Source organism: Scomber scombrus, chromosome 15 (assembly GCF_963691925.1).
Source record: "Scomber scombrus chromosome 15, fScoSco1.1, whole genome shotgun sequence".
NCBI lineage: Eukaryota > Metazoa > Chordata > Actinopteri > Scombriformes > Scombridae > Scomber > Scomber scombrus.
Genome location: NC_084984.1, coordinates 5,862,320 through 5,889,479, shown reverse-complemented (window position 1 = coordinate 5,889,479; position 27,160 = coordinate 5,862,320). Strand labels below are relative to the sequence as shown.

Below are 27,160 nucleotides of genomic sequence, written 5' to 3'. Positions count from 1 at the left end.
CCTGCACAATACAGCCCCAAAACCACGCTGCACATTAGCTCTGTGCCTATGGAAATAGCCCCATGTAATTAGTCCAGGGTTGAATCAGTCAGATCACTTTGTGTTCTAGCAGCTGATATAAAATGCATGCTGCAACTTCATTTTTGAGGACTCTGAGAGCTACTGTAGCACATATTTGGATACACATAAAGCAGAAAAAAACCTGATACATCAGCATTAAAAGAGAAAAAGAAAAAAGAAAGCTTAGAACAATTACATAAATAGCTAAAACTTTTCTTAAATATGTAAACAAGCACTACAACTTAAATATATTTGGTGTGATGCAGACATATTTAAATAGAAAAGCTTTGTTTTACATCAGCGCTTGTGTGGCGTGGCTGATTATTGCACTGCAAACACTGGAGCCCTATTGCACTTAAAAGTACATCTTCAACCACTGGTGTCATTTAATTTTACATGTCGAAGGCTTTCCAAAAATCCCTCATATCCTTACATTGTTCCCTTACAAAAACAACTCAAACTCTTTGTGGCAAAGAGGAGTCGAAATAAAGACTAGGAGACTAGAGAGATCACGACAGATGTAGCTGTCACATAGGTTTGTCGCTGCTGGCTAATTGTGCAGGTCAAGTCATCGGTAGAAACTCCAGTCTCTAACAGAGAGACAGTTTAGGTCCTCATGGGTCCCACACGTGTCCCACTCACTGATCCATGTTCCTCTTGAGCGTTCATCAAGTTTGTGGTTATCCGTAGATTCAAGTTTTTGCATTCTAGATGCCAGGCAGCCTGCATTCCTCATCCCTCCCATTGGTGGTATGCCCCCCCCCCCCTGCCAGCAAAATATCTGGTTTGATATACCAGTATGGACAGGTGTGTGCACTGGGGGTATATGCGGCCTTGACGGGTGGTTTTAAGTTACTGAATAGATCTGGTAACTGGGTTTGTGCCTCTCTCTGTGTTTGCTGAGGTAGCGAGAGGAGTTGCTGGGGAGATTTCGGGAGGGATGGATGGAGTGGTGCTGTGTGTGTGTCTGTTTGTGGCGTGCATAAGTCTGGTTTTAGGGATCAAAGAGCAAAGTGGTTTTGGGAGTACAATGAGTGCGTGTGTGTGCGTGTGTGTCTGTGTGTGTGTGTAAATGTGTTGGCATTTGAGTCGGAGTGTGTATGGCTATTACTTTTTATTTGTGTGTATGGGGAAAGGGTCCTGCTGTCTGCTATCCTTGTCGCACAATATTGTCTTCTTTTCTGTATCTGTGTGTGTGTGTGTGTCTACGTGTACATGTGTGGATGTAGTGGTCAGCCTGGTCATCACAATTTGTGCTTCCCTGACAGTATGGAGCGGTAATTCTCCTCGTCCACCTGCACGTAGCGTGCTCTGCTGGAATCCAGGAAGTACAGTCTATCTGACACCACAGTTGGGTCAAAGCCGTCCCGACGCAAGTCCGTCTTCTGAAACTTGAAGGTTCCTGAGGTGGAGAGACACAAAGAATACAGTAACTCGTAGCTGTTTCAAAATTACTGCACTGCACACGTCAAATCCTATGCAAAGTCCAAAAACACCAATGACCGGATTCTACTAATAAGCCTGTGTATCAGGAGCTTAATGAAGCTTATTCCTTTATTCCATTGTTGTCCAACAACTATTAGTTTTTCTGAAATGCTTGTGTATTTCTCAAAACACTAAGAGCAACCACCACACCACATTATACTGAACAGAACATCACTTAATTTCTCATACAAAACATTTAACCTTTATCATTGCTGAAGTCAAGACAGTCAAATGTCCAACGAACTGTGCCAGTAAGACAGAAGACATTAAAAGTGTTTCTTTATGTAATTTCTTATTGAGACTTGCTTACAATAACCCAATAATAAAGTCATATATACCTTATAGTCAACTGAAATTTGGACTTCATGATTTAACTCCAATTGTAATTTTTTGTCATATTGCACAGAAATCAAAGCGATGTTCATTTAAAAATCTCAGTTATTGTTTGAATGTTTTACACAAACAGCAGTGAATAGAGCGCTTTACCTGTCTTATTAACCTCTGGCAGGAAACGGAGGAAGACAGGTCTGGCATACGGAGGGAGAGCCTTGTCCATGTCCTTCACAAACTTCTCCAGGTCAGTGGAGTGAGATGGATCAGCGATAGCTGCCATTCCAGCTTTTCCCTCCGCTCCTACGCAAACAGAAACAAGTGTATGTTTTAGTTTATGGTAAGACGTGTGTGTATTTATGCCAAAAGTATCTCACTTGCACACTTCCCCTTCATACGCATGTAGTACTGTAAGCTACTGCTTTAAAAAAAAGAGTTGTCTGGCAGTATTCATTTACTTCTACATCTAACAGCAACAGGAAAGGGGCATCTGTGATTTGTCTTTCATGTCATTCAGACTGCAGAGCCTCGACGACAGCTCTGCTTAATGACTGATGACATTTCATTATAGTATAATTAATTTCATGTCATATTAAGTCAACATACATCAGCAGTAATACCTTTGACTGAACATTTTCAAAGAGTGTCTCTTGTCATAATTTATTTATAGTGTTCATCTCTCAATACAATGCCATAAGTCCAGGGGGCACGAAAAATCTGCCACAGAATAATCAGCTCCTCCCTGCCAGTGTCTGCATAACTAAATACTGTAAACTTTGGCTGTTGCATTGGATCGTGAACATGGTGTCCTGACTTTTACATATTTGGTAATGTTGTCCCAAGAGGCTGTGCTTTGTTGCACTTCTTTCTTGTTTATGGTGTTTCTTATGCAGTTGTCAAATTCCTGTCTTGCCTCTCTTGTAAGTCGCTTTGGATAAAGGTGTCAAATGACAAAATGTAAATGTAAACAACTTTTTTGAATAGGAATTGAGGAATGTCGCTTTAATCTCAAACGAGGCAAATATTCACACATGTATGCTGAAAGATTTTACCTGGTACTTCTACTCCGTATACAACTACATCTTTCATGTCTAGCAGCCTGCTGAGAGTCCCCTCCACCTCAGTGGTTGAGACATTCTCTCCTTTCCAGCGGAAAGTGTCTCCTGTTCGGTCCTTGAAAAACATGTGACCACATTCATCCATGACCAGCACGTCACCTGGTGAGAGCAGGGGGTTAAAAATAATTCCCTCAATTCAGTCAGCATGGAACAAGATAAGTATTTCAATATATATGTATATGTATATGTGTGTGTGTGTGTGTGTGTGTTTGTGTGTGTGTGTGTGTGTGAGAGACTGACCAGAGAGATAGGCAGTGTCTCCCTTCTTAAAGACACTTTGAGCAATCTTCTTGCTGGTCGCTGTTTGGTTGACATAGCCGTCAAACCTCCGAAGGGGGTCATTCTGAATGATCCTGCCGACTAGCTGGCCAGGCTCGCCTAGAGAGAACGAGAGAGAGAAAGAGTGAGATAATGTGTGTGTGTGAGAACAGAGGGATTTGTGTGGCATTCATTAGAAATCAAATGGCCATTTTCACAACACAAAGTGGATTGTTTGAGCTCTATCAGGGGTTTCAGGGGTGAGTGTCTGCATGTCTACAATGCATCACATGAGGTGCTTTCACACATGCGCTACAACCCTGAAATTTTCCGGACATTACTCGGGGGAGCTGTATGTGTGAACGTAAATGTCCGAATGAGTCACACCAGACATTAAAACAGACTTCAGCCTGTCCGATCCTTAGTTCAAAGTCTGTGTAATGGCTGATTGAGACAATGTATGAATCCAGCAGTGAATTCTCTGGAGAATTCACAGCGAGCGAGTGGGCTACAACTGCTCGCTGCTGCAAGTGCAACAAAGTCCAGCAGTAAGGGAGACTGTAAAAGCGGTTTATCAAACAACTGAGCAATAAAAACATAAACTTAAATACAGCGTCTTTGAATTCCATTATTTAACTGTACTCTCATCCACAGCCACTATTTACATGTGAGGCTGGCGCTGGATAACGCAGCCAGCTAAGCTACACTGTTTTGACTGAGCCTGAACACTCTGCTGTGAAGCTAGCGCTAAAGGGAGGGATTTCTCCTGTGATTTCTCGTGAAATAAAAGCAGTTTTAGTTCTGGTGAAAAGTTGAAAAATGCAGAATTACAACCGCAGCATACTTGTTGCATTATATGCTGCCTCCTGAACCAAATGGAGTATTTCCAGTGGGTGTGAGGGCGTCTGACATGGACGATCTCATGCTGTGTGTTACATGTATGAAAGGGTGACTCCAGAAAATGTCGCACCTAATTCTCAACACATTGTCCAGAGTCCATATGAGAAAAACAGCTATACATTATAAACTCAATGCTACGCTACAATTTTGATTGATTGCAGGCTCTCTTGCTTTGATTGCAGGCTCTCTTGCTCTCTGATGAACACAACAATGGAAGCCCAGATGTGAGCGTATTAACCTACAAGCTGAGTGTTCAGCCAGCAAAGTCTGACATTTTTTTTTGCAATATGCATATAGTGATGCACACGTATACAGGAAACCTACCAGGTTTGCAGGGAATGCAGACGCCATCAGGTCCTCTAATGAGCTCCATGGTCTCTTCATCCACCCTCACCAGTCTGATGGGGTAGATGTAGGGTAGAATCTGACTGTTGAAGCCACACGCTCCAACCTGGAGAATGGATGGAAAAATAACAACCGCAAAGCTTTGAGTGTGGTGAGGAAAGTGAAACAGAGACCAATTCCAGTGATTTGCAATGATGGCAAAAACAACTCCTGAGCCAAATATTACATTCTATTGATTAATTATGTTTCTTTCCATTTGATCTCCAGGCTGTCAAGCCAAATGCATGGCAAGTGAGAGTGCAGTGTGTTGTGTTATATTAATGAGAAGCTACCAAAACTGAGAAAATAGCACATTTTTAAAACAAAAAAGCACTTTACATGAAGAGGATTTCTGAGCTATTTTCATCATTTTGCTGCAGCGCACATTCCCACCTTGTTATCGAAGTTGCCCAGGCTGCAGTTGCACTCTGTGGCTCCGTAGAACTCTGCGATCTGTGGGATATTGAAGCGGTTCATGAACTCCTCCCATATGGACTGACGCAGGCCGTTGCCCAGTGCCATGCGCACCGGATGCTGCCTCTCCGTGTCTCGAATTGGCTGGTTCAGCAAGTACCGGCAGATCTCACCTATGTACTGTACAATCTAAAGTGGGAAGGAGGGAGATGTAGGTGAGAGATAAAGTGAAGTGTAGTTATGAAACAGAACAGAGACATATCTAAGCCAATTATTGATTTAATACAATGCTTGAAAAAGGGATTTAAAAGAGCTTAACTGGGAAATAACATCAAATCATCAAACATCAAATGAGATTATCTTTTATACAAAATGACAAGTAAGATGTCTTTTCAGCAACACAGTGAGATTGTGTGTGTGCTCCTCTGCCCACTCAATGTGTAGAGAAGACTTACAGTGCAGTTGTATTTGACACAGTCGTCCCAGAAACGCGAGGCAGAGAACTTCTTTCTGATGACTACAGTCATGCCGTGTATTAAACACTGGCCCACTCCCACAACATTACCTGTGGACAAACAAATATGAGTCGTCAGAACCATAAGAACGCCAGCTGAGACATATAATTTTAAGAAACCACTGTGCAACTTCTTATTTAATAAGAATAATGAACAGCACATAAACATTCTAAGTCTTTGTTTGTCTGTGACATTATGTCCACATGACTCCTGTTAATTGTTCTAAAATTGGAGGATGAATATTGGTGTGGTTTTTCTTTTTTATATTTTCAATATTTATGATCTGCTAAATAAAGTACAAATCACAATATTGGGAAAATCAGGAATTACACCGAATGGAGGAACAAGAGCAAATGTCCTTCCTGACATGAGGATAAGTTGCATATGTATAATGTAACCTTGAATCTACACACACACACACACACACACACACACACACACACACACACACACACACACACACACACACACACACACACACACACACACACACACACACACACACACACACACACACACACACACACACACACACACACACACACACACACACTTACCTGCAGAGTGGTAGAGTGGAAGGCAATCATACAACACGTCATCTGATGTCATCCTGAAGCCATAATACACCAAAGCTGCCATGCGGTAGTACCTGAAAGTCAGAGTAAGATGAGTAATGTGATAAGGGTTAAAACAAATAACAGTTTCATGCACTTCTCTCCCATTCTCTTTTAACAGTGTTTATACAACACATGACAGCTACATGGATCAACACAAAGAACAGCTGCAATTCCTGTGTGTCTGGTAGTTTGCTGCACGGCTCCTTCCTACCTGCTGTGCACAACAATAGCAGCTTTCGGCATCCCAGTGGTTCCTGATGTGTAGATGTAGAACAGGCGATCTGAAACAGACAGTACAGTGAGAGTGAGTTAACTTATTTATATGGGGAGGCTGGGTTCAGGAGGATCGGTGGTTTGATCCTCAGCTCTTTTACTCCACAAGTCGAAGGGGCCTCGGGCAAGATACTGAACCCCATATTGCTCGCCAAGCTGTGCCATCGGTATGTATGAAATGGTGAATGTTGACATGTTGTGTAAAGTGTTTTGAGTGGTCGGAAGACTAAGAAGATGCTGTATTGATGCAGTTCATTTACCATTTACAGTATCAACAGAAAGCGGGCAACACCAACATGTACTTGTGTACATGAGAACAATCACTGTAATGTATTTAAATGCATTTTCAATGTATTCTTTTTCCAATGAACTTTGTGCTGATAGCTAAATTCTGATAAGCTGTGCTTTATTGAAATGGAGCATAATTGCTTGGCTTTAATCCTTAAATACATGCCCATTCACAGATTTGATAGCATTTTGACAAAATTACAGCACTGAAGAATTGAGGCAGAAAAAAAGCAGAATCTCTTTCTAAACATCATCGTCATTTTTCTCTCTCATGGACACAGTAAGCCCAAATGTCCTGAATCCAGATGTACCTTAATTGGTGTTTTGATGAGAGGACTGGATTGTGGGAGCTTTTTGCAACCTCATTTCATGTACCGACTTGTTTGAGTTGTTTGGGTGTATGGGTGTTATACGTACAAAGTTGACAAAGCAGACCCTCAGTCATTTGCATTCACACTACACAACATACTGTATGTGTGCGCACGTATTTCACTTCCAGATGCAATTTGGCTACAATCTGCCCATATCACCAATATTTTACCATGTTTCAACATGATTAAAGATTGCAGGTTTTATTGCTGCATCAGCCTGTATGGATATAAGTAATTACAATATATATATATATATATAACAAAATTGAGTATAACCCTAAAGCAATATCATTAAAATGTTAAGTTAGATAGATTGACACTAAACATGGTTCTACATGGTGAGGACTGGTCTGAACAAGTAAGAACCCAGATTGTGAGATTTGATAAAGATGGGAAAGGGTACAAGATCATCAGCAGACTACGGAGCAGAAGCCAAAACACAGTTGGAACAGTGTTTGGTGTTACACGAGGACCCATATTACCAATAACAGAATGTGCAATGGCTGTCCTTGTAAAAACATGGCACACTATTTACACAACCTCGCATTAAAAAAACAGTCTGCAAGTGCTTCTGACTTGGCACAAGAGTTATCTGTGGAAATCTGTGTTTCAGTAACTGCTCAGATGGCACGACAAAGGAAGATGCAGAGAACAGGAAAAGATGGAAATGGAAACGGATGATCCGCTGCGGCGACCCCTAACAGCCGAAAGAAGAAGGCAAAAAAGAAGAAGAGGTGACTGCTCAGACAGTGCAAAGGACACTGCATGAAGTAAATCTCTATGGACGACGTCCAAAAAGAAAACCATTGCTCACTAAATGGCACAGAACTGCAAGATTAAACTTTGCCAAAGAGCATGAAAGGAAGCCAGATGAATCCTGGCAGCATGCAGTACATGCACCTCTGTCAATCCTGGGAGAGAGAAAGCTCCTCTGTTGTTGTTGTTTCCTTTTTGCAAGTTTTCCCTTCTCCGGGTCTAAATATAGAGGGTACTGTATGTTGTACAGATTGTAAAGTCTTTAGAGGAAAATCTGTAATTTTGGGATAGAAATAAAATTGACATGATCTGACTATGAATATTGAGCTTCTGTGTGGCTACATTTTTATTTAAAGTCATACATATTTACTAGAAATAAAACAATAATATCTAGAATAATCAACAGTGGAATTGTATTTTTAGTCTACTGTGTAAAAAATGATGAAAAAGAAGCCCCAATACAGAGATAATATTATTGACTTTTCAGTTCAGTGAAAATGTTTCATTCCTCAAAATGATTCACTGACTGTGCTAGACCCCAGAAGTATTACTCACCACTTGTAGTTGTGTGCTGCTAGCCTATTTGTACATGCAAACAAATGAACATTTCTGCTCTGCTTTAGTTAAAGTGAGTGTTGAAGTTTTGACAGGAAGCAACATTTAAAATTTGTATTACTAATAACCAGGACATCTGATGTTGCTTGCTGAATTATTAATACACCGCAGAGAAGGATTCCCAGAAGCATGTGTCGAATGACTTTTTGTTAAATAAACTTCTTGAAAATATTAACACTGTTGGTAAAACACAGATCCCTACTAGTTATGAGGGACTTGGGGTTCATAGCGTTCTTACCTGTGAAGCAGCTTTGCGGCCGGCTTGGCAGGTGAGTCTGGGAGGCAGCCAGCAGGGGCTCTAGGCACTCGGTTCCCTGTGGGACACGTTTGGAGTCCCAGTCTCCAGAGCAAAACATCTGCACTGCCTTTCCCATTGAGCTGTGGACCTCGGACACCGCTGAGAGGTAGGGCAACACATTAGGGTAAATTAGATCAATCTCCATTACCCACATTGCAAGAGAACCACATGTGAAAGCACCACTAAACTGAAATCATTTGGGAAAAATGGTGAGGCATTGGGCAGGGTAACAAGGGGCAGGGTAACAAGGGACAGGAAATATCTGAGGGTGTTAGGTGGAAGCCGGAGAGACAGAGGGAGAGGAAATACTTTGACATTAAGGGAGGGAGAGCATTGTAACAAAAGAGAAGGGCAAGAAGATGAAAGCATCACTATCACAGTAAGAGAAGCAGACAGAAGTAGGTATTGTAATACCTCTCATATTTCCCCCTGCAAACAGACACTGTATCTTAATTTAAAAGCCTTATGTCATGCTGGCTCAGTACTTACGCTACTGGCTTGACTTTGGCCTGTTCAGTAGCAAAGAGGCTGCTTTTCCAATTACTTAAAGCCATAAAGCACATGACAGGATCCAGGATCCAGTGCAAAGACTGTTCCATCAATCCCAGGACGAGCAACTCAAAGCTCATTCACTCTTTATAGCTGTTGAGATCAGGGCTTTTCAGATTGGACAGGGACCCAAAAGAGGGTCATGAAGAGATTGAAATAGACCCCCCAATTTATGTTTCTACTGTGCTGGTGCAATTACATATTACTAATGCCTCCCAAATCCAAGCAATATAAGGCATGTAAATCCAGGGTATTTAAAACATTTTTAAAAATCGCAAACACTAATATAAAAGTTGATTTAAATCTCATGGTACATTTAATCTTATTGCTAACAGTTGCTTTGCAACTACTTTCATTAGTCAATATCACAAATATAAGGTTAAGACCAGTAATGTGTGGTAAAAAAAACAAAAAAATTGAGGTATGTGCTTACTGCATGTGCTGAAATTATTATCTATTAAAACAAAAGTTTTAATGAACATTATGGCTAATTTACAAAAACAATACGGGCTCTGCGGCTGTGTTGCATCAGCTTTTTAACAGTAAAAAAGAAAAATTCTGTAAAAAAAAAAATCAATCCCAGGTTGTATCACGTTAGTTTGAAAATCACAAGTTAACAGTTTAATCTAGTTTAATTTAGCTGAATATCTTGCATCTCAACACTGTAGGTCACCCCGTCTCTGTTTCAATGTATCATTTATCAGTCAGTTTTCCTTTCAGAGTCGAACACATTAGATTGATGATAGTGACATTTCTTTGCCTCCCTCTTCATTACTTTTTCCTTTCTTTCCATTCATCAGCCATTTAAAAGCTCCATTTACTGATATCGAGGAGACACCTCCTTCAAGCCCATCTATGTTTTATGACCTCTGCTTTCTTCCTGCACTCCTCACCTCTCTCAGCACAACAGAAGCAGAACGACACTCATCAGCAAAAGTCAGTACTGTACAAACTGAAAAGCCCTCTAAGACAAACTTGTGATTTCTGGCTTCAAACTTGCTGCGTACACAACTATTACAAAAATAATCTATTACTATTAAATTCATATCATCCATCCGCTCTGCTCTTACCATCAGTCAGCTCTGACCCGAACACCACAGCCTTGGCATTGGAGATGGTGACACAGTGAACCAAGGCCTCTAGTCTCAAATTGAAGTTGATGAGAGCAGCCTCTACTCCAATCTTGGCCATGCCCAGCCAGAGGCCCACATACTGGGACCGGTTCTCCATGAAAAGGGCTACCACATCACCCTCCTGGGGGGGGGGGAAACAAAAAGACGAGCTGTCAAACAGATTGTCATCAAGTGACTGACTGACGTTTCTTTTTATTTAACTTGACTCTCTATAAAGGAGTCACATCATGCCCCCTCTAGGATGGAAATGACTTCAGAGAGAGGCAATTAAGAGAAAGTTGTTCTTTTTTGCCCCTCTTGCTAAAAAATGTTGCCTTATGGATCTACCTTGAAACCTCGCTGAAGCAGCAGGTTAGCCACTCTGTTGGAGTATTCGTCTAACTCATGGAAGGTCCACTTCTCACCAGTCCCTTCGAAGATCAGTGCTGTTTTGTCCCCATGACGGCGGACTGTTTCAGCGAAGATCTTCGGAATAGTGTTCTTCTCTTTGAGGTGGCGTCTGACATTCATCTTTACCCGCAATAATACATACGCCGCACTGAAAGAACAAGAAAAAACGGGTTATTAAAAAGGGAAAAATAGCCAGTTTGAATAGCTGTTCCGGGAATTATTATAAAAATACTTTTTGGCATTTGATGCAAAAGTCAATCCCCCTCACCAAAGACATGATTTTAATATTTGGGTTTTGCAGTTCATTGTGTTATAAATATTTTGTTGCTTTCATTTTGTTGTTGTCAAAGTTACCATGACATAGTATTGCAGCTGCAAAAAGGAACTTTTATTGAAAACTCTCCTTTTTGGTGCTATCAAGGACACTTTGACACCTGAAATTTGAGACTGTACTGACAGAAGGCATCATATTCATACATCAAAATATCAGAAAATATACCCAACAAGACTGACCATACATAAGTATGTTAATTATGGAAAGAGAAACGTAATGTGGTTGCCCATGACTTTTAAAGTTTTGGTTTAGGTGGAAAACGGTCAATATTTGCAACTGTGTAACCATGCAACAGTAATGAGCTTTCATCAAAGCTATAAAGCCAACTGAATGTTAATCGAGTGCAATTACAGCACATATCACAGGCGGATTTTAAGTCTCTGAATGTTGAGAGGCATAGATGCTGAGAAATAAAACTAAAAAACTAGGCTATTCTTTGGATAAAGGTCAGCAATAATATGAAGTGTGTATAATGTGTAGCAATGCAGCTAAACATGCAAAATACTACAAATAATATACTATAATGCTAGTATGCTATACTGTAAAAACTACTTTGGTCATTTAGTGTCATTTGCTATTCAGAGCAAAATACTATTAGGCTCATCTATATCTATAGTTGACCAACTATAGTCATCTATTACCTATAATATGAAAAATGTAATGACACTAGACATAAAACGTTACAGCAGGCTGGATGAGTCTCAGGGGGCAAAGTCTACCTTAATGGAAGCATCCCAATCCATATTTGTCAATTATGGGGCAAAGGTACAAATAGTGGACAAGCACTGTATAATTACTGAAACATCATAAAAGGCTATTGAGCCATCTATTGGGTTACTTAACGGCTACATTGTGGTGGAGATTACAGTTTTATTGCTACACACTGGATCTGTTTGATGTTGGTCTAGATAATCACAGTTGCTTCAGTCATTCGGTCAGTACACTTAATCACAATACAGCTCTTTGGAGAACTTTCTTATGCAACAATTCTATTATTGGGTTTTTTATTTGGGTGTTTTTGAGATTCTACTTGGCAACTAACTGCACTGCACTGAACATTCACAGTAAAAAAAAAAAAACTAGCAAAAAAAATGTTTAGCTAACACAGATGCTTTATGCCCACCAAACCACCCAGTGACATCACTGGCATTTTGCAGGGTCAAAACTGTGTATACTGGAGGTCGGTTTAGTGTACAAAGGTATTAAGTTGTGAACCATAGTGCTTCTTACAGTATAAATACCTGAGCTCTGTGGCAGTACATTACACAATAAAAAAATATGAGTTACTGTGGAAAAGGCATACTTTGACAGGGTCATATTCATATTTAACCCTGGGGCTTAAGATACTGTCAATATTTAAACAAATAACTTCAATTTATCACTATGCACTTACACTATGTTCTTAATAAACCGGGATCTGAGAGCAGAAGCAATTTTTTTTTGTACTCAATGGGTCAAAGAAAAGCACTTTGGTTTATTTGCCATCTTTTACAATTTCCCGTTTTTACTATTATTGGGGTAGTTGAGGGTATAAAAAAAAGGAAGTTAACCACAAACCAATAACCATGGTAACCTCCAACTGTAAATATTGGCTTTAAGTAAGACAGTTCAAAGCCCCTCCCCTCCCCCCAGCCACTCTATTGTCCTTTGTCTAAAATATTTCAGTCTACCTGCCATGCCACAAAGTTATGAAACATATGCTAACGTTAGCAGTTAAAAAGCCTCAGGTTTCAACAATTGACTTCCAAACACGATAGACTACATTTCGTGGTGCTACAAGATGCTTTACTGCACATGTTTGTCCGTCATAATATGGACTAAACACTGCATGGTGTCCTTATCAGGTGTAAAGACACTGAAATATTGTAATCATTTATTCAGCATGTTGTTTGTATGATGTGTGCTTTTAATGATTAACGTAGACATTACATTACTGCGTATCAATATTCATCACATATCACTCCATTGAGATGTGATAAACGATAATTCTGATTTAAAGTCCAACTTTATCAGTGCTACTATCATGTCTTAGTAATCTTAACAAAAACTTGCAACATTTTATGTATTTATAGTGCAATTTGGATGTCTAACAAAGGTGCACAAATGTCAAACTCGTGTCCAAGGTCTTCTTATAGCTGACAACTACTGATCTTGAGGAACTTTGACTGTTGAGATGCCTGTATGTGTTTGGACGGGGACAATTTTTTAATTGTTTGGGTTGTTCATCCAGTACATTAGATTTTAAATGAACTAATAGAGGAGGTGGATGAACATAGTGGGGCTCATGATCTTTTTTAATCATAAAAAGGTCTATAATTACCCCAAATTTGTACTGTGAGGTGGAACAATGATAGGGCCACTGTTTCAGTTAGTCTGGATGTTAACACCCTAAAATCAAAAAGGTGTAAGTCAGCACTTTCACCCTCACAGTCATTGTTCTGCTTCAGATCCAGTGTGCTGGAGTGCAGAGCCAAAACAAATGAAAATTTGTTACCGTCCAAATACTTACAGATTGCGCTAATTTTTGGCTGTGTCTCACTGTGACAGCCGGCAGTTAAGCAAGGACCTCACTTGTTGAAAAATAGCTAGTGGATAAATATAAATTAAAACAACCACCCAAAGGTTTCATGAAAACTTGAACCATGTATAACACAATCAACATCCCTGTACTTACTGTAAGTCTCTGCCAATTGTTTTGGCAAAAATCTGTAAGAAGCTCCATCCTCCGCTACCCAGGTAGAAGATCAGGATGGCCGGGAGAACCTGGTACCAAGGCAAGCCCACCAGCAGCCTCAACACAAACAGCAGGGCAGTGCAACACGATAGACGCAGCATCCTGAAAGAATGCACACACGTATAAATAGACTCAGATAATAGCCAACAGGCTGCAGACTATGGCTACTAGTCACAAACATCAGTCCAGTGGGGCAAAGGTTACATGCGGTTTCAGCAAGCAAAACTGATCTTGAATCTACATCTTCACAGTGGCATTCAAGCCATAAGAGATTACAAATTAAGTAGTAGCCTGTTTGTTCTTATCTGGTAAGGAAGCTGAAAGAGGCTCTAATCAAAATCACATCACACACACATTTCATTGATAAACACCTACATATTTGAGTGCAATACATTTTTTTTCACATGGGGAGAATTGGTGAGAAACAGAAAGTTAAACCCTTCAGTATAGCTTTCTCTTACAGGTAAATAAAGCCCAAGGCAACCAAGACCCAACTCAAACAAAACAGTGACAGTGGAGAGTAACAGAGGACAGCTTGGTATTGACATTGGTGCTCAGTGCTACCTGATAGCTACAGTAGGAAGATGATGCTAAACCCAGTAAATAATAGGTTTACACGACTCCTGATCTATTTATTAGCCTGCATAGAAAAGCCCTAAAGGGTTGTTATTTCTTTTTATCATTACAAAACAACAGCTGGGCATTTCTAGGATATCTTAATGAAAAGCAAAGCCTTTTTTTCCCTAAGAGTCAAGATGCTGACTAGATTGTCATTGCTCTTCCTTCCTGCATGTGGCTGTCTCTATCTTGTCAATGTAATATAGACCTAACAGCTGCTATTTAAAACACTTAGTGGACGATTCAGTTACCCTGAAATGTGCAACATGATAGGATTTGTCATACGTCAGGGGAAAGAAATGCGTTAAGAGGGCATTAAGAAAAAAAAGCTTCATCATTCGCTGCTGCTACACCCGGATATTTAAAAGGCGCGTAGCATCATATTGCGGTAGTGGATGGGGAAATCATACAGAGGCTCAGCCCACACCTCAGTAAGCGAACCATGTGCGCTTTCAGGATTCAGACAGGGCCTTTTAAGTCATAACTCGGGTTGGACATTATCTATCGGGCTAACCTGATGTAGGATATCATGGTAACAGGCGCGCCGGGGAAGCAGGGCGCGCTGCGTAAAATGCGTGAATCGGCTTAAAGCGAGGAAGCGGATGGACAGTGTGACAGCAGCCTTCTTTAGGATGAGGAGGCATGCTGACTATGCCGTTCATGTTCACATAGATTACCTTTAACGGACCAAGACATAGACTGAAATTTAAGCGCCGAGCCACCTCTTGAGTCCCTTCATTTGGCCGGTCGCTCACAAGGTTGACAGAGGACATGAGTCAGCCAGCGCCGGGCTCTTTACCGTTTCCCCCCTCCTCTTTTCGCTGAAATAATAACCGGACCCATCCGTGAAGTTGAACATCGCGGGGGCGAACAGTAAGCTCGGGATGTGGCGGACCAGCTTTTATATACATACATACCTTGCACTTGCAGTCACAGCATGTAGCTGCGCAGAAATCCCAGACGTGAAGCTCGCTTGCTGTGTGCGTTTCCACCTTGATCGGCTTATAATGTGCTCGCCTGGTCGCCCTCTCTCCACTCCTCGCTTGGCTTGACAGAGGCTCACTGAAACGCACACAGAGACAGACACACACGCACCGGGATCCCCTCCTGCTGTTAATACCACACCGAGCCGCTGCTCCTCTCCTCCGGTGGTTTCACGGAGTCAGATTCTCCTGGCTGTGCGCGTCGACTTTGACCCCGCGATCATCATCCGTTCATTGTCACAATCATTTATATCATTTCTGGGTTCATTGTGGCGGATAAGCTCGCTAGCAAGCGTAATTCAAATGACCTTATAATTTTCTTAGCTACGCCCGCCCACCGCCGTCAGCATCCCATCAGTGTATCAGGAATAAGCGTTGACGGACGGGCGTCAGGGCCAATCAGCGAGGAGGATTTCTCACACATCCCATCCGGTAAGGGGCGGGGTTTGCGGCACTTGAGAGAAGAGGAAATGCGGTGGGGCCCTGCTAGCCTGCTGCCTCCTCCTGCTCATCGACAGGCAGCAGAGAGGCTAGCACAGCAAACACAGCAGTTTGTAGCCGACAGGGAAAAGGCCCAGATGCAGAACTCAATGGTGTAAAAAAATGTGCCCCGTCTCTGCCTCACCAAGGCCATTTATTATAGCACACGACGTATGTGTCAACAGGAGGGTCCCGCGGAGGAGCGAGCGAGGAATGAAGGAGAGGGTATTACACTCATAGACGTACATGTCTATCGTTACACTAGCCTGGACTCTGCTATCATACAATAAAAAATAAAAAAATGTTTTAAAGTGAAACGCATCAATCATCAGTCTGCAGATTTTCACTGCAACCTTATTTCATGCTGTAGATTATTTGATTTGTTCTGCAAATTGAAAACCTGCATTTGTCTTTGCACTCCAATAAATGTGAAACTCCTGTATGTGGACAGCCAGCAGTGCCAGACAGGACTGACAGATGCTTCAAAGTGAACCTGTTATATCCCTACTTGCCTATATTTGACATTCCATAGCCTTCCTTGTTGTTTTAACTTTAAGCACAGAAGTCAACAACAAATAGGCTAGAATGACTTAAAGGACAGGTTCTTCAAGTCTGTCTAAAAAAACAGTGAGTTACCAAACAGTCACTTGGTTTCAGCAATGGGGGGCAAATTCCACACAGTTGTTTTGCACAAAAATGCATTTAGAAGTTTATCTGTAGCTTATGTGAGGATATTTGCAATATTCACAGTCAATGTCCACTTTTTAGCATTAAATTCCCTCTTTTTTTCCGCTGTTGAGCTGCAGTGGAAATATAGGAACAAAAAGAGGGACTAGAAAGACAAACATTGAAAGATATCTACTTGATTTGAAGCTTCATATTAGATTCAGATAAACTTTTAAAGTTTTTGCATTTTTGCACAGAAGGCTTGTGGATTTTGTCCCCCATAACTTATATTGTAAGTGCATTATGAAAGGATCTTCTATTGGCCAGTATGATTACAGCAATAAAAACTATTCTAAGGCTGACTTGAAAAACTGAACCCCTCCTTTAAGCTTATTTTTGGATGACACAAAGACAGTGACATTTGACACAGTGGCGATTACAACGTGGCATGTCATATAAACACATTGCATAATCAGGGGAGATTACAAAAGGTCTTGTATTACAAGGGTTAACAGAGGTTACTTACTCTGTCGTCTGGGGAGCGCCTATTAATGGAGACATACTTATTAGTACATCCTTGCAAAACATGTTACATGTAACCCATTTTCAAATAGTTGACTGCAAATGCCTACTTAAGATACAAGTCAAAGCTTTACACTGCAACTCCTTGATCAGCAACAGGGGACAGGACTAGATGAGCTTTCTGCTTCCTCCTGTTCCCTCTCGTACATTATTATTTTGTGTTCTGATATTTTATTTTGATGCTTTTCAATGGATTTGTTATTGTTCGAGATGAAACCCAACAATAAAACAATAAAACAATTTATCATGTGCCATTACCTGGTACATGAAGATACAGTATATACCCTCTGGCTGTAATACGTGAGATAGTAAATGAAGGATAGGGGATGGAAAGATGAGGATAAGAAAATAGAATTAGCTTTGTCCTGTAAATGAGAGATAATAAAAGTGCATACACACTTTTTTACTTGACACAATGACACCTAAGGGACAGCAGACACCCATTGACATACAAACAGTCAAACAGTGCACCAACAGACGAGCCATGACGCTCGTCTGCCACTATCAGCTCAAAAAGAAACTTTATCAGTGTTTCTAAGACAGATAAGGGCACACCCAGGATATTATGCCACTTGTCTGCTGAACATTTCAGGCAAACAGTACAGCGTTGGGGACTTTTTTTTATTTTAATAAAGGAAGTAGGTACCCAAGCCCTTCATTTTAGTTTAATTTTTAGACGGTTCTGTGGGGCAGGCAGGAAATAAATCATAAACGAGCGTGACAGTTGCCTAATATCCTTTTGTCCTCCACTATGTTGTTCTTTTTTCTTTTTAAAGTGGGTGGATTTAACAAAGGAGAAAGTTTACATGACCTTCAGGAAGAAAGTTACCACAGATATATGTTATATTTTGGGTTGAATTCAACAGACAGGACTGTTATAAAAGTGGAGTCTGATAAACTAAACATTATTTTTTAAAGTTTCACTTTCACTGAGATAAAATGCATTTACTTAATTGTTTCATTTCACAAAAGTTACAATTGTTATAAGGAATTCTGTACATTCAAGATGTGTTATACAGGACTATCTGGAAGAAAACAATTATGTATAGACTCATACAAAAAAAGCCCTCTTGATCACTCATGACCCACTAGAAGTGTGTGGTGGTCTATTTATCAACAGGACATTCAGGACATTTTTGGACATCCACCTTTGGGTGGTGGGTGTTTCACTCACCAGCCAATAACAATTGTTATTGTTATTGTTGTGGTTGGGACACAATAAAAAAAAAATTGCGACCAGATTACATCGTTTCTGTCGTCTCCTCACTGTCTGTGTCTGTTTGACTAAGGTCAGAGAGGCCACAACGGAGAGGAAATCCAGCACCTTTCCGCAGAGTTGAGGGGAGGTGAGGGTGTGTTTATTTGTGCTTTAAAATAATGTGTTACTTATCAGATTCACTGACATATTCTTAGAACTGCTGCTCCCTCTTTTCATTCACTCTCTAGCATGCTCGACCAATACTGCTCTCTCTCTCACTCTAATGTCGAGCTGGGGTGGAAGGGCCAACTGACAAATCCTGCATAGTATGCCTTTAATAAACACATAAAGACGACCTTTATTAAATGGTACTGCTTATAAATGCTAAATATGGGGACTTTAACTATTACCAGTATTCCTAGGGAGAAAAGAAGTGACAGCTAATAGAAGCATACTGTGTATAATAGTCTGAGTGCGTCATTTATAATAACAATACATTTAATTTGTACGCTCAAAGTGCATTTATTAACATAGAACACATAACAAAAAGATGTTTTGCATAGATGTCTTATATGTTCATCAAAAGTCAGCAGAGGGTCACACCTGACACCCAGATTAGTTCCTGAGGAGTAAAGGGGGATGTCCCGGCCGTCAAAGGTGAGCTACAGTTTTGCTGCTGTTTAACTGGAGGAAATTTGTGCTTAGCCAGACCTGTATCTCCTCGAGACACGTGCTGAGGTGTGACATGGCTGCAGAAGGGCTTGGGGCAGTTCTGATGTACACTTGCAGGGCTCAGGTCAAGGAGATTCAGGAGAAAAAGGAGACCCTGAATCTGCTGCCATCAGCAGGCCATTCTCAACATTGGGCAGAGCTGTTTCAGTGCTGTGTGGTAACAAAAACCTGACTGAAATCAATTTCTCTCATTATTGTCAGTGTACAAAGCTAAATATACTAGAGACCAATATATTTTATTTTACACTTTAAGTTGTCCCTTTCTCTGTTAATAACAAATTAAAATGAGCTCAAATGTCAAAACAAAAAACAAAAGTTGGTAGTGTCTCAATAGCATTTACATTCCTACACAACTGAGGTAGGTTAGAGAAAAATCATATAAACATTTTGTTTTTCTGTCAACAGCTGAACAGTTTTAAATAACATGCCTGCCCACTGGGCTATCATCACTCTCTTATCAGGCTCATTTCTGCTTTTTTAAAATCTCTGTAAAGAGGTGAAAAGAGCATCACCAAGAAAATGGGCAAACCTCTCTGTGAAGGAGCCAATATTGACTGGTTGAACTTAAGACTGTTCCTCCAGGCACGTCGTTAGTTCAAATCCACCCTCATAACAAAGTTATTTTGTATTTTCTTTTTCTCTTTGCACCTCTCACCATTGTCATGAGTGCATTTTCATACTTTTTCCCCAGTCTTTTTTTTCTTTCAATCTTCCAGGTCCAGACCAAAGTGGCTGTAGAGATCTCGTGTGGTGGTCCCCCTCAGAGCAGCTGCAAGACATAGCAAAGCAGGAGTTAGGCCCCTTCAACAGATTACAGAGTCAACTCCCTCTAGTCCTCTTTTCAAACAATCTACACAACATTGAACAGACCAACATCACAGTACTAAACAACTGAATTACTTTATACACAAGTCTTGTACTTGGTGAAAAGATTATTTACAATAGCTTTAAATAAGCTATTAAAAACAGACCTCTTATCATAGACAGTCGCCATCATTTTTATTGTCACAATGCAACTTAAAATGCAGCTTTTAAAAAAGTTCTGCCATAAATTTGACATCAGTTTGCATGAATTCTAGCACAAATAATGCGCAATAGCTTGATCTCTGGCCTTTTTGCATCATGCAAAACCAAACTATGCTGAGTTATGCTGGTCTGAGCCTGATACAGAGACCAGTGGCTTCTACAGTGTTTGTAGGAAACACGTATGGGCTGACAAAACTGACACATGCCCACTAAAACTGATTGCACCTAATGTCGATATCTTAGTTTTTTATTCATTTTTAACTTTATTTGACCAATAGTCAGTGGCACAAAAAACATGTTTTCCTATTAAACAGTTCTTATGTTATCTGTGGCTAGATAATCAAGAACTTAGATTTATACTACATCGTTCTCTTGCTCATTTAATGTGTATCTTCAATCTTTTTACTGGACTTCACAATAATAAGCAATAGTTGAGCTCTTGCGTGATGCAACGGTTTCTCTTATACATTATGCATACTATTTTCAGTCAGTGAGCGTATGTACATGCAGTGCTGTTGGAAGGGGGGCTTTGATGGCCTGGAGCTACAGAGAAGTTCATTGTTTTGATATGGTTCCTGCGGGGCAACACTTGAGACTTCATAAGGTTGCATTTCAAAGTTTTGTCTATTTCTTTCACTGACATTTCATGAGATTTCAGTTTAGAAAGTACTGTACTTGAATAATACACTTACTTCAGACCAAAGTATCAAATGAATGAAAAAAAAAATCTCACCACGGGAAAATGAGAATAAATTCAGGAATAACATTGTTGCTTGTAACGCTCAATTGCAGGAGCAAATGACAGTAATAATCATCAACTTTTGACCAAAGCTGGAGGAATGAGGAAAGATTGAGGAATAAATACTTTCACTACATATGAAATGCGGTATGTCTGTTCATTTTATCACCATGTCCACAGCGTTAACCTAAATCAGTCTAATCTTATTTTTGTCATTTTCACAGACTAACAATAACAACAGCAAACTCTTGTTTAAGGGTGAATTTTCATTTCAGTTCATTTTTCAAGAAACGCAGCAGAGTAATGAAAAACATTGCCAGCTGTGAGCCTGACACAGTTTAGAAACTAGTTTCCAGCAGGTTTCCTGCTGTCCCACAGTGAGGACAAAGAGCAATACAATTAAATACAATTGCTCATTTGCAAAACTCATAGGTTACATAAAACAGCTGTGAACCTGTCAAAATTTGAGTGTTTGAAAAAATAGAAAGTCAAAGAAGACATTCGAAGAAGAGACGTGACAATGACCTTAACCCTGACCAACAGACAGACAGATGGACATGGTCAAAGACAAAAGAATAGTTGTCTATAGAGGGTACTGCAGGGCATCTCCTCTTGTCTCCTCTCTCACTCTACAGCCTGCCCACCCATCTCCTCCCTCTCAGAAAAACAGCATACAGTACAACACACAGCAACTCAGTGTTCAAGTGTAGACTCTTTGTGAAAGTGTGTGTTTGAGAGAAAGTGCGAGAGAGCGAGCAGGATGGGTGAAAGAGAAGACGATAGTGTGTGTTTATATTTGACAGTGTGTGTGTATGTATGTATGTCTGTCTGTATGACAGACAGAGATTGTGACTGTGTGTGTGTGTAAGTGATGTGAAAGACTGCCATTGTGTCAGAGGGGAAACGCCATCTCTATTCACTAAGAGGTCATTATCATCCTGACTTTCCACTGTCAGGATGATAATCTGAGAGAGACGTTAAAGTGATAGCAAGCTTTTAAGTCACAGTTCAATCTAAAATAAGTTTTTCTTTCCAGAGTAACAAAGAAGTGGGAAATGAGTAGTAGTGAGTGATATTAGTGTATTCAAGGAATGTACAGCTATGTGTTAACACAACGCTAAACAACTGAAAACAGGAATGAGTAATGGTAAAACAGCTATTTTACATATTCAAAGATCAGTCAAGTAAATCAATGTCCTAATTTGATTTGACACCATGCACACAAGCACGTGCATGTAAAAGTGGGTAAAAAGTCATGTTTGTTATGACACATGCACAGACCATAATCTGACTTGGCTGTATCACCAAAACAGTGTCAAAGATGTGAACTTCTCCACACTTTCTCAACCTCACATATACTGTAAAGACACACACACACACACTCATTCACTCGTCGTACTGGTTTGCCCGCGGTACACACATCACTATTTCACAGATTTACAACAAAAAGTACAATGTAGTGTCAGAAGATTATCCTAAAAGTTGTAGGGAAAAAGTGAAATTCTAACTTGACTTTTGTTCTCACTGAGAAAGGAAGAGACTTGCTATTGTTGTAATGATTAGTGTAAGATCAAGGATTTGAGAAAGGAGATTAGTAAATGTAACATTGGGAATCATAAAAAACGTGTAATTAAATCAAATGTAACAACAATGCCAACATATGACTGGAACATTGAATGACTTTTAGTGGCTTCTTGTGATTCAAGTTGAATAATGTAACCCAGCTGGCCCAAATAATACTTCAACCAATCACCTTTTTCTATAAAGTCTTACAGTAATTTAATGGGATTCAGTGATTTTTGAAAGCAAGGCTATTGATTCAGATTTACCAGTCTTGGGAGAGATACCACTCTGTTGCCCTCTGAAGGCCAGCTGTAGAAACAATTCAACCATTTTCTACATGTTGTAATGTGACCAAGAGACATCTTCAATTATAGTTCACAGTATCAATACAGACTACAGCTACAGTACCTAATCAAGTAAGATAACTGATCAGTAAACTTTTTAACAACATTTGTTTAAATAATTATTCAATGCGATAAGGATAAGGACAATAATCCTACCCTTACATCTGAATATGTAATGTTTAACTCAGGGAAATTATAACAATTTCCGAACATTTTACAGACAAATCAATGAACTGATTAATAGATATTGAAAATAATCATTAGTGATAGCCCTTCTATACATGGCGGTAAATCTTAATTTGTCTATATACATTAATTTGAGTCATTCAGGTACTTTTAAAGGATTTGATCACACGTTTGTTTTCTTTGGTCCAAATAACACCAGAGAACAACATATTGTTGTATGTCTCATCCAGACTGTTCAGTGCTCACACTGCCTTCTTATGAATGAGTGAAGAGGTGTAAACATGAGTCACATAGACAGACTGACAACTCATTCAGTTTTGGTCAGCTGTTATCTTGCAACACTCTTCTTTCTGGTGTGGAGAGCTCATGAACACATGGTTTAAAATCAGTCGTAACTGCAACGGTATATCATCTGTCATGGATACAAAAAAAAGGCAAAAGCTAACAGAAAACGGAGAGAACGCATCCTATAAATGGTGATCAGAGGACAAGTCGGGTATTATATACAAACTATGGTTGCTTCACATTGCTTTCATACCATTAATTTTCCACACATCACGACACTTAAAGGAGAAATTAGACCCATTCCCACAGTCTCCATGTGAGTGTGCACTAGTGTTAAAATGACGTTGTGCTGATCTTATCAAAAGAAATGGATGTAAGGAGTAGAAGGTAGTAGGGTTGGATGAATCACACCAGAACGGCAAGGAATGAAAGTCAACTAGGAAACACTACAATATGTACACACTCTCATCAAACAAACCAACTGTGACCGCAGCAACCTTGACTTATCAAAAGCTCTGCATGTTTAGAAACCAGATTAGTGCAAATAAAAGCTGGTTGGTGAACAACTGGTTACTCGCCAACCAGTGATATTAAGTAAAGAATGTGCACAGGAGTTAACTCCATTAAAAAACAGCAATCACTATTAGTATATCACTGTCCAGAATCTATTGTCAAACCTGTGATTCTTTTTACAGCACAATTAGTTCAGTTTAAATTGAAATTCTGATATGCTTAGAGGTCTAACTCATTTATTTTGTGTATGGTAAAAAAGAGAATCCTTAATAATCACCTATATGTATAGATTTGTTGGAGAATGTAATGTGTCGGACTCACTTAATTCTTACAACTGAATACTAATGTGCACTCTTAAATGCTAATAAATAGGATTGATATCTGGTCTATATGAGCATTTCTCTTACCGAGACGGCCAAGGAGTGACTGTCCAATGTCTTTGATGTCATTGTATTCATGCAGCTTATCAATATGACGCTCCAGCTCCTCCACTCTGTAGCCCCTGGAGAAAAACACTTTGTCTCACACAAAAGCAGATCTGTGCAAATGCTCTTAAAGAATACAACACACAAATGCTAAAATATAAATATCCCAAGAGACAAACAACATTAACAAGCCACACACACACACTAATCTTAAACTGAACCATCAACACTACATGCTTAACCTCAACCCATACCACTGGACCTCAAAGACAGAAATACAGAAAGACAAACACACACACAGCTGTACTCACTCAGCCTCCAGCTGTGCTATCTCTGCATCCAGCTTCCCTCGAGTCCTCTCTAGCTCTGCCACCTCCTCTTCAGGGCTAAGTTTAGCAATCTCTGTTACTTGAAGCTGTCAAGTGCAAAACAGACAACCACAATACTGTAATACTCATGTGGCATTGCATCCAGGATTAATGTGTGTTACAGATAGAGGGGGGGTGTGTGTGTGTGTGTGTACTTACAGGCGATTTGAAGCTGGAGTGTACTTTCTTACACATTGAGAATGGAGTTCTAGGTAGAGAAAAAAGGGGGAACTATTGTTGAAGGCATGACATGTTTCAAAAATGTTTAAACAATAAAGTTTCTGTGTGAACTAGCTGCAACAATTAGTCGATTTATCGATTGATTCCTTGACAGAAAAAATAGTGGCAACTATTTAGATAAACATTTTTCAAGCAAAAGTGCCAAATATTTCCTGCTTCCAGAATTTAAATTGTGAGGATTTGCAGCATTTCTTTGTATTATATGATAGTGAACTAAATATCTTAAGGTTGTTTGTTGTTGGTGAAACAAAATAACCAATTTGGGGATTTCACCTCAGGCTTCGGAAAATTCGAATGGACATTTTTCACTATTTTCTGACATTTCAATAGATAAAAAGATGAATAGATTATATAAATAGTCATTAATAATCATTAGTTGCATCCCAACTGTATACATTAAAAGAAAAGGACAACAGGATTACACCAACAATGCACATTTCCTGCACTGGCATTGAGAGAAAAAAAAAAACACGTTCAACAACAAACAAATAATATCACTTATGTTTTAAATTAAATTAATTACAGCACCTGCAGACATACAAAGTTGAGGTCTCCATTAGTTTCCTAGTTATGACTAAAATATAATACATGTAATCGAACAAGGATCACTGAGATGCTGTTGAATAAAAAAAACAACCTGATTTTACATTTGAGATCTGCAATAAAAAAACAAACAAACTCGCATTTCAACAACTTGAATCGAATAAGTGGAAAGAGGAAACTCGACTTGAGGGTGAAAAGATTGGTGATTTGATTGTTTAAGGCAAGAACTGAAGACATATGATGAAAGAAGTGGGTAATAACAGTATGTAAAATGCATTAATTTTTCAGCTAACGTAACTGTTCAGTTAGCATTACCTTTTCAATGCTCCTTTCTTCAAGCTGTTCCCCTCCGGCGTCCAAGCTGGACAATTACTTGGACTAGGGTTAGGTTCAGCGAGTTGCTCTGTGTCCATATTGCCTTGAACTTTAATAAATAATGCGTGTGTTAGTGTTGGTTTGCATCAAGTAGGTACACGTTTGCACACAGGAACTAGTAGGAAGTTTGCAGTTCGCGGCGGAACGTCAGAACGTCACTCTGAAATGTGATTGGTTCTTGAGACCGAGAGGCGGGACTTGGGTACATTTTGGTAACCTTGGTAACAACCGTGTGACTGCTCTTTTCATTTCGATATAAAAGAGTGTTTGGAGCTTGTCATACATTTGCTTCTTAGTTGTTTCTCAAAGAATAATAAAAAAAAAAAAAAAAAATTACTAAAGCTTTATTTTGGTTTTAAATGGGATGGTGCTACGTTGAAAAAGAAATCCATTCTTAATTTACTATGGACACTGGGGGTGTCTCTCCAAATGTAATATCGAATAAAGTCACGTAGGACCAAGGAGTGACCTATATACATTTTCATCCCATCCAGGTTGTAAATTAGCTAATTAGACCCAACAGTAAACTGTCTCAACTTGGAGTATAATCGAAATGAATACACCTTATATGTGACTGGAATGTGTTAACAAAGTCACTGTCCTTATTTGACCACCAGATGGCGACAATGTACTTATATTGACTCCTTTCTGTCTCTATTTTTCAACATCTCAACACAGACTGACTCTCTTTTGCCCCCCCCTGTCTGAAAAAACCCACACACTTCTTGACTGAGAAGAATATTGCATAATTAGTGTGTGATGCTCTGACATGTATTCATGATTTTTAATCTAAACTGAAGCCACTCTGGACTGCTCATCCACAAAGCTGCCTCTTAGACTGATTCAAAGCCACTGGTGCTCTAAATCTAAATCGGTGTCGGATTAACAAAGCAAAAGGTCGCGTTCAGTTCACAAAAACAGACAAACACAGACACTTTTCCACCACATTTTGGGGCAAAAGTCTTCCCAGTACGGTTCACTGGACAGGTACCAAAGGAAGAGGAAAGATTTAGCTCTAAAAACACAGAAAATTGTGAGACTGACAGAGACAAAATGTGTGTCTAGGGGGTAGTGTTGGGGTGTGGAGGACATAAAATCAAGTCCATTCTGTGTCATGTCCTTAGGATTTCATTGCTTATTTATAAGTTGTTATACAGGGGAGGATAGGGTGGTGAATGAAAAATTCAGACAAGAGGCATGGCCTTTTCTCCTTTTAGAAATCACAAGATTTTACACACTGTCCGCTAATGGCTCCTGCGCGCAGTCGTGTGTAAGAGGAGGGAGAGATTTGTGGAGGATGGCTACTTCTCCTCATCTCTAACACAGCAATGAGATAGAAAACGTTGCATTAATGATTTTCACAATGTCACAGCAAATACAGTACATCAGCTACTGCTAATCAATGTAACAGAGAAGAAGGTCGTTCTTTTGACTATAGTTTGAGAAATGTGCTCCTTGTGATGTGCTACCAA

General features: G+C 39.8%; 2 protein-coding genes across 2 annotated transcripts; both read right to left on the bottom strand.

Moving 5' to 3' along the window:
• Window positions 1-770: 770 nt before the first annotated feature.
• Window positions 771-15,678, bottom strand: slc27a4 (solute carrier family 27 member 4). The gene is made up of 14 exons (XM_062434555.1): window positions 15,358-15,678; window positions 13,763-13,924; window positions 10,692-10,902; window positions 10,302-10,485; window positions 8,623-8,781; window positions 6,293-6,362; window positions 6,022-6,113; window positions 5,405-5,514; window positions 4,929-5,138; window positions 4,476-4,602; window positions 3,234-3,371; window positions 2,928-3,092; window positions 2,032-2,178; window positions 771-1,462 (listed from the first exon to the last, which is right to left on the bottom strand). Exons 2-14 carry the CDS (start codon window positions 13,921-13,923, stop codon window positions 1,305-1,307), a joined length of 1,932 nt encoding a protein of 643 aa, XP_062290539.1. The 5' UTR covers window position 13,924; window positions 15,358-15,678; the 3' UTR covers window positions 771-1,304.
• Window positions 15,679-19,410: 3,732 nt separating this feature from the next.
• swi5 (SWI5 homologous recombination repair protein) lies at window positions 19,411-25,781 on the bottom strand. The gene is made up of 5 exons (XM_062434554.1): window positions 25,629-25,781; window positions 24,690-24,738; window positions 24,474-24,577; window positions 24,145-24,239; window positions 19,411-19,850 (listed from the first exon to the last, which is right to left on the bottom strand). Exons 1-5 carry the CDS (start codon window positions 25,724-25,726, stop codon window positions 19,786-19,788), a joined length of 411 nt encoding a protein of 136 aa, XP_062290538.1. The 5' UTR covers window positions 25,727-25,781; the 3' UTR covers window positions 19,411-19,785.
• Between the last annotated feature and the right edge of the window lie 1,379 nt (window positions 25,782-27,160).

What these genes read in the sequence shown, in the direction of transcription:
- slc27a4 (XM_062434555.1), bottom strand. Translation starts at nt 13,923, where the DNA reads ATGCTGCGTCTATCGTGTTGCACTGCCCTGCTGTTTGTGTTGAGGCTG. An exon ending in GCCGCAAAGCTGCTTCACAG is followed by an intron (nt 6,363 to 8,622) that starts GTAAGAACGCTA and finishes TGTCTGTTTCAG; the next exon opens with ATCGCCTGTTCTACATCTAC. An exon ending in GTGTCAAATACAACTGCACT is followed by an intron (nt 5,139 to 5,404) that starts GTAAGTCTTCTC and finishes TTCCCACTTTAG; the next exon opens with ATTGTACAGTACATAGGTGA.
- swi5 (XM_062434554.1), bottom strand. Translation starts at nt 25,726, where the DNA reads ATGGACACAGAGCAACTCGCTGAACCTAACCCTAGTCCAAGTAATTGT. An exon ending in ACTCCAGCTTCAAATCGCCT is followed by an intron (nt 24,578 to 24,689) that starts GTAAGTACACAC and finishes TGCACTTGACAG; the next exon opens with CTTCAAGTAACAGAGATTGC. An exon ending in GTCACTCCTTGGCCGTCTCG is followed by an intron (nt 19,851 to 24,144) that starts GTAAGAGAAATG and finishes TATGTCTTGCAG; the next exon opens with CTGCTCTGAGGGGGACCACC.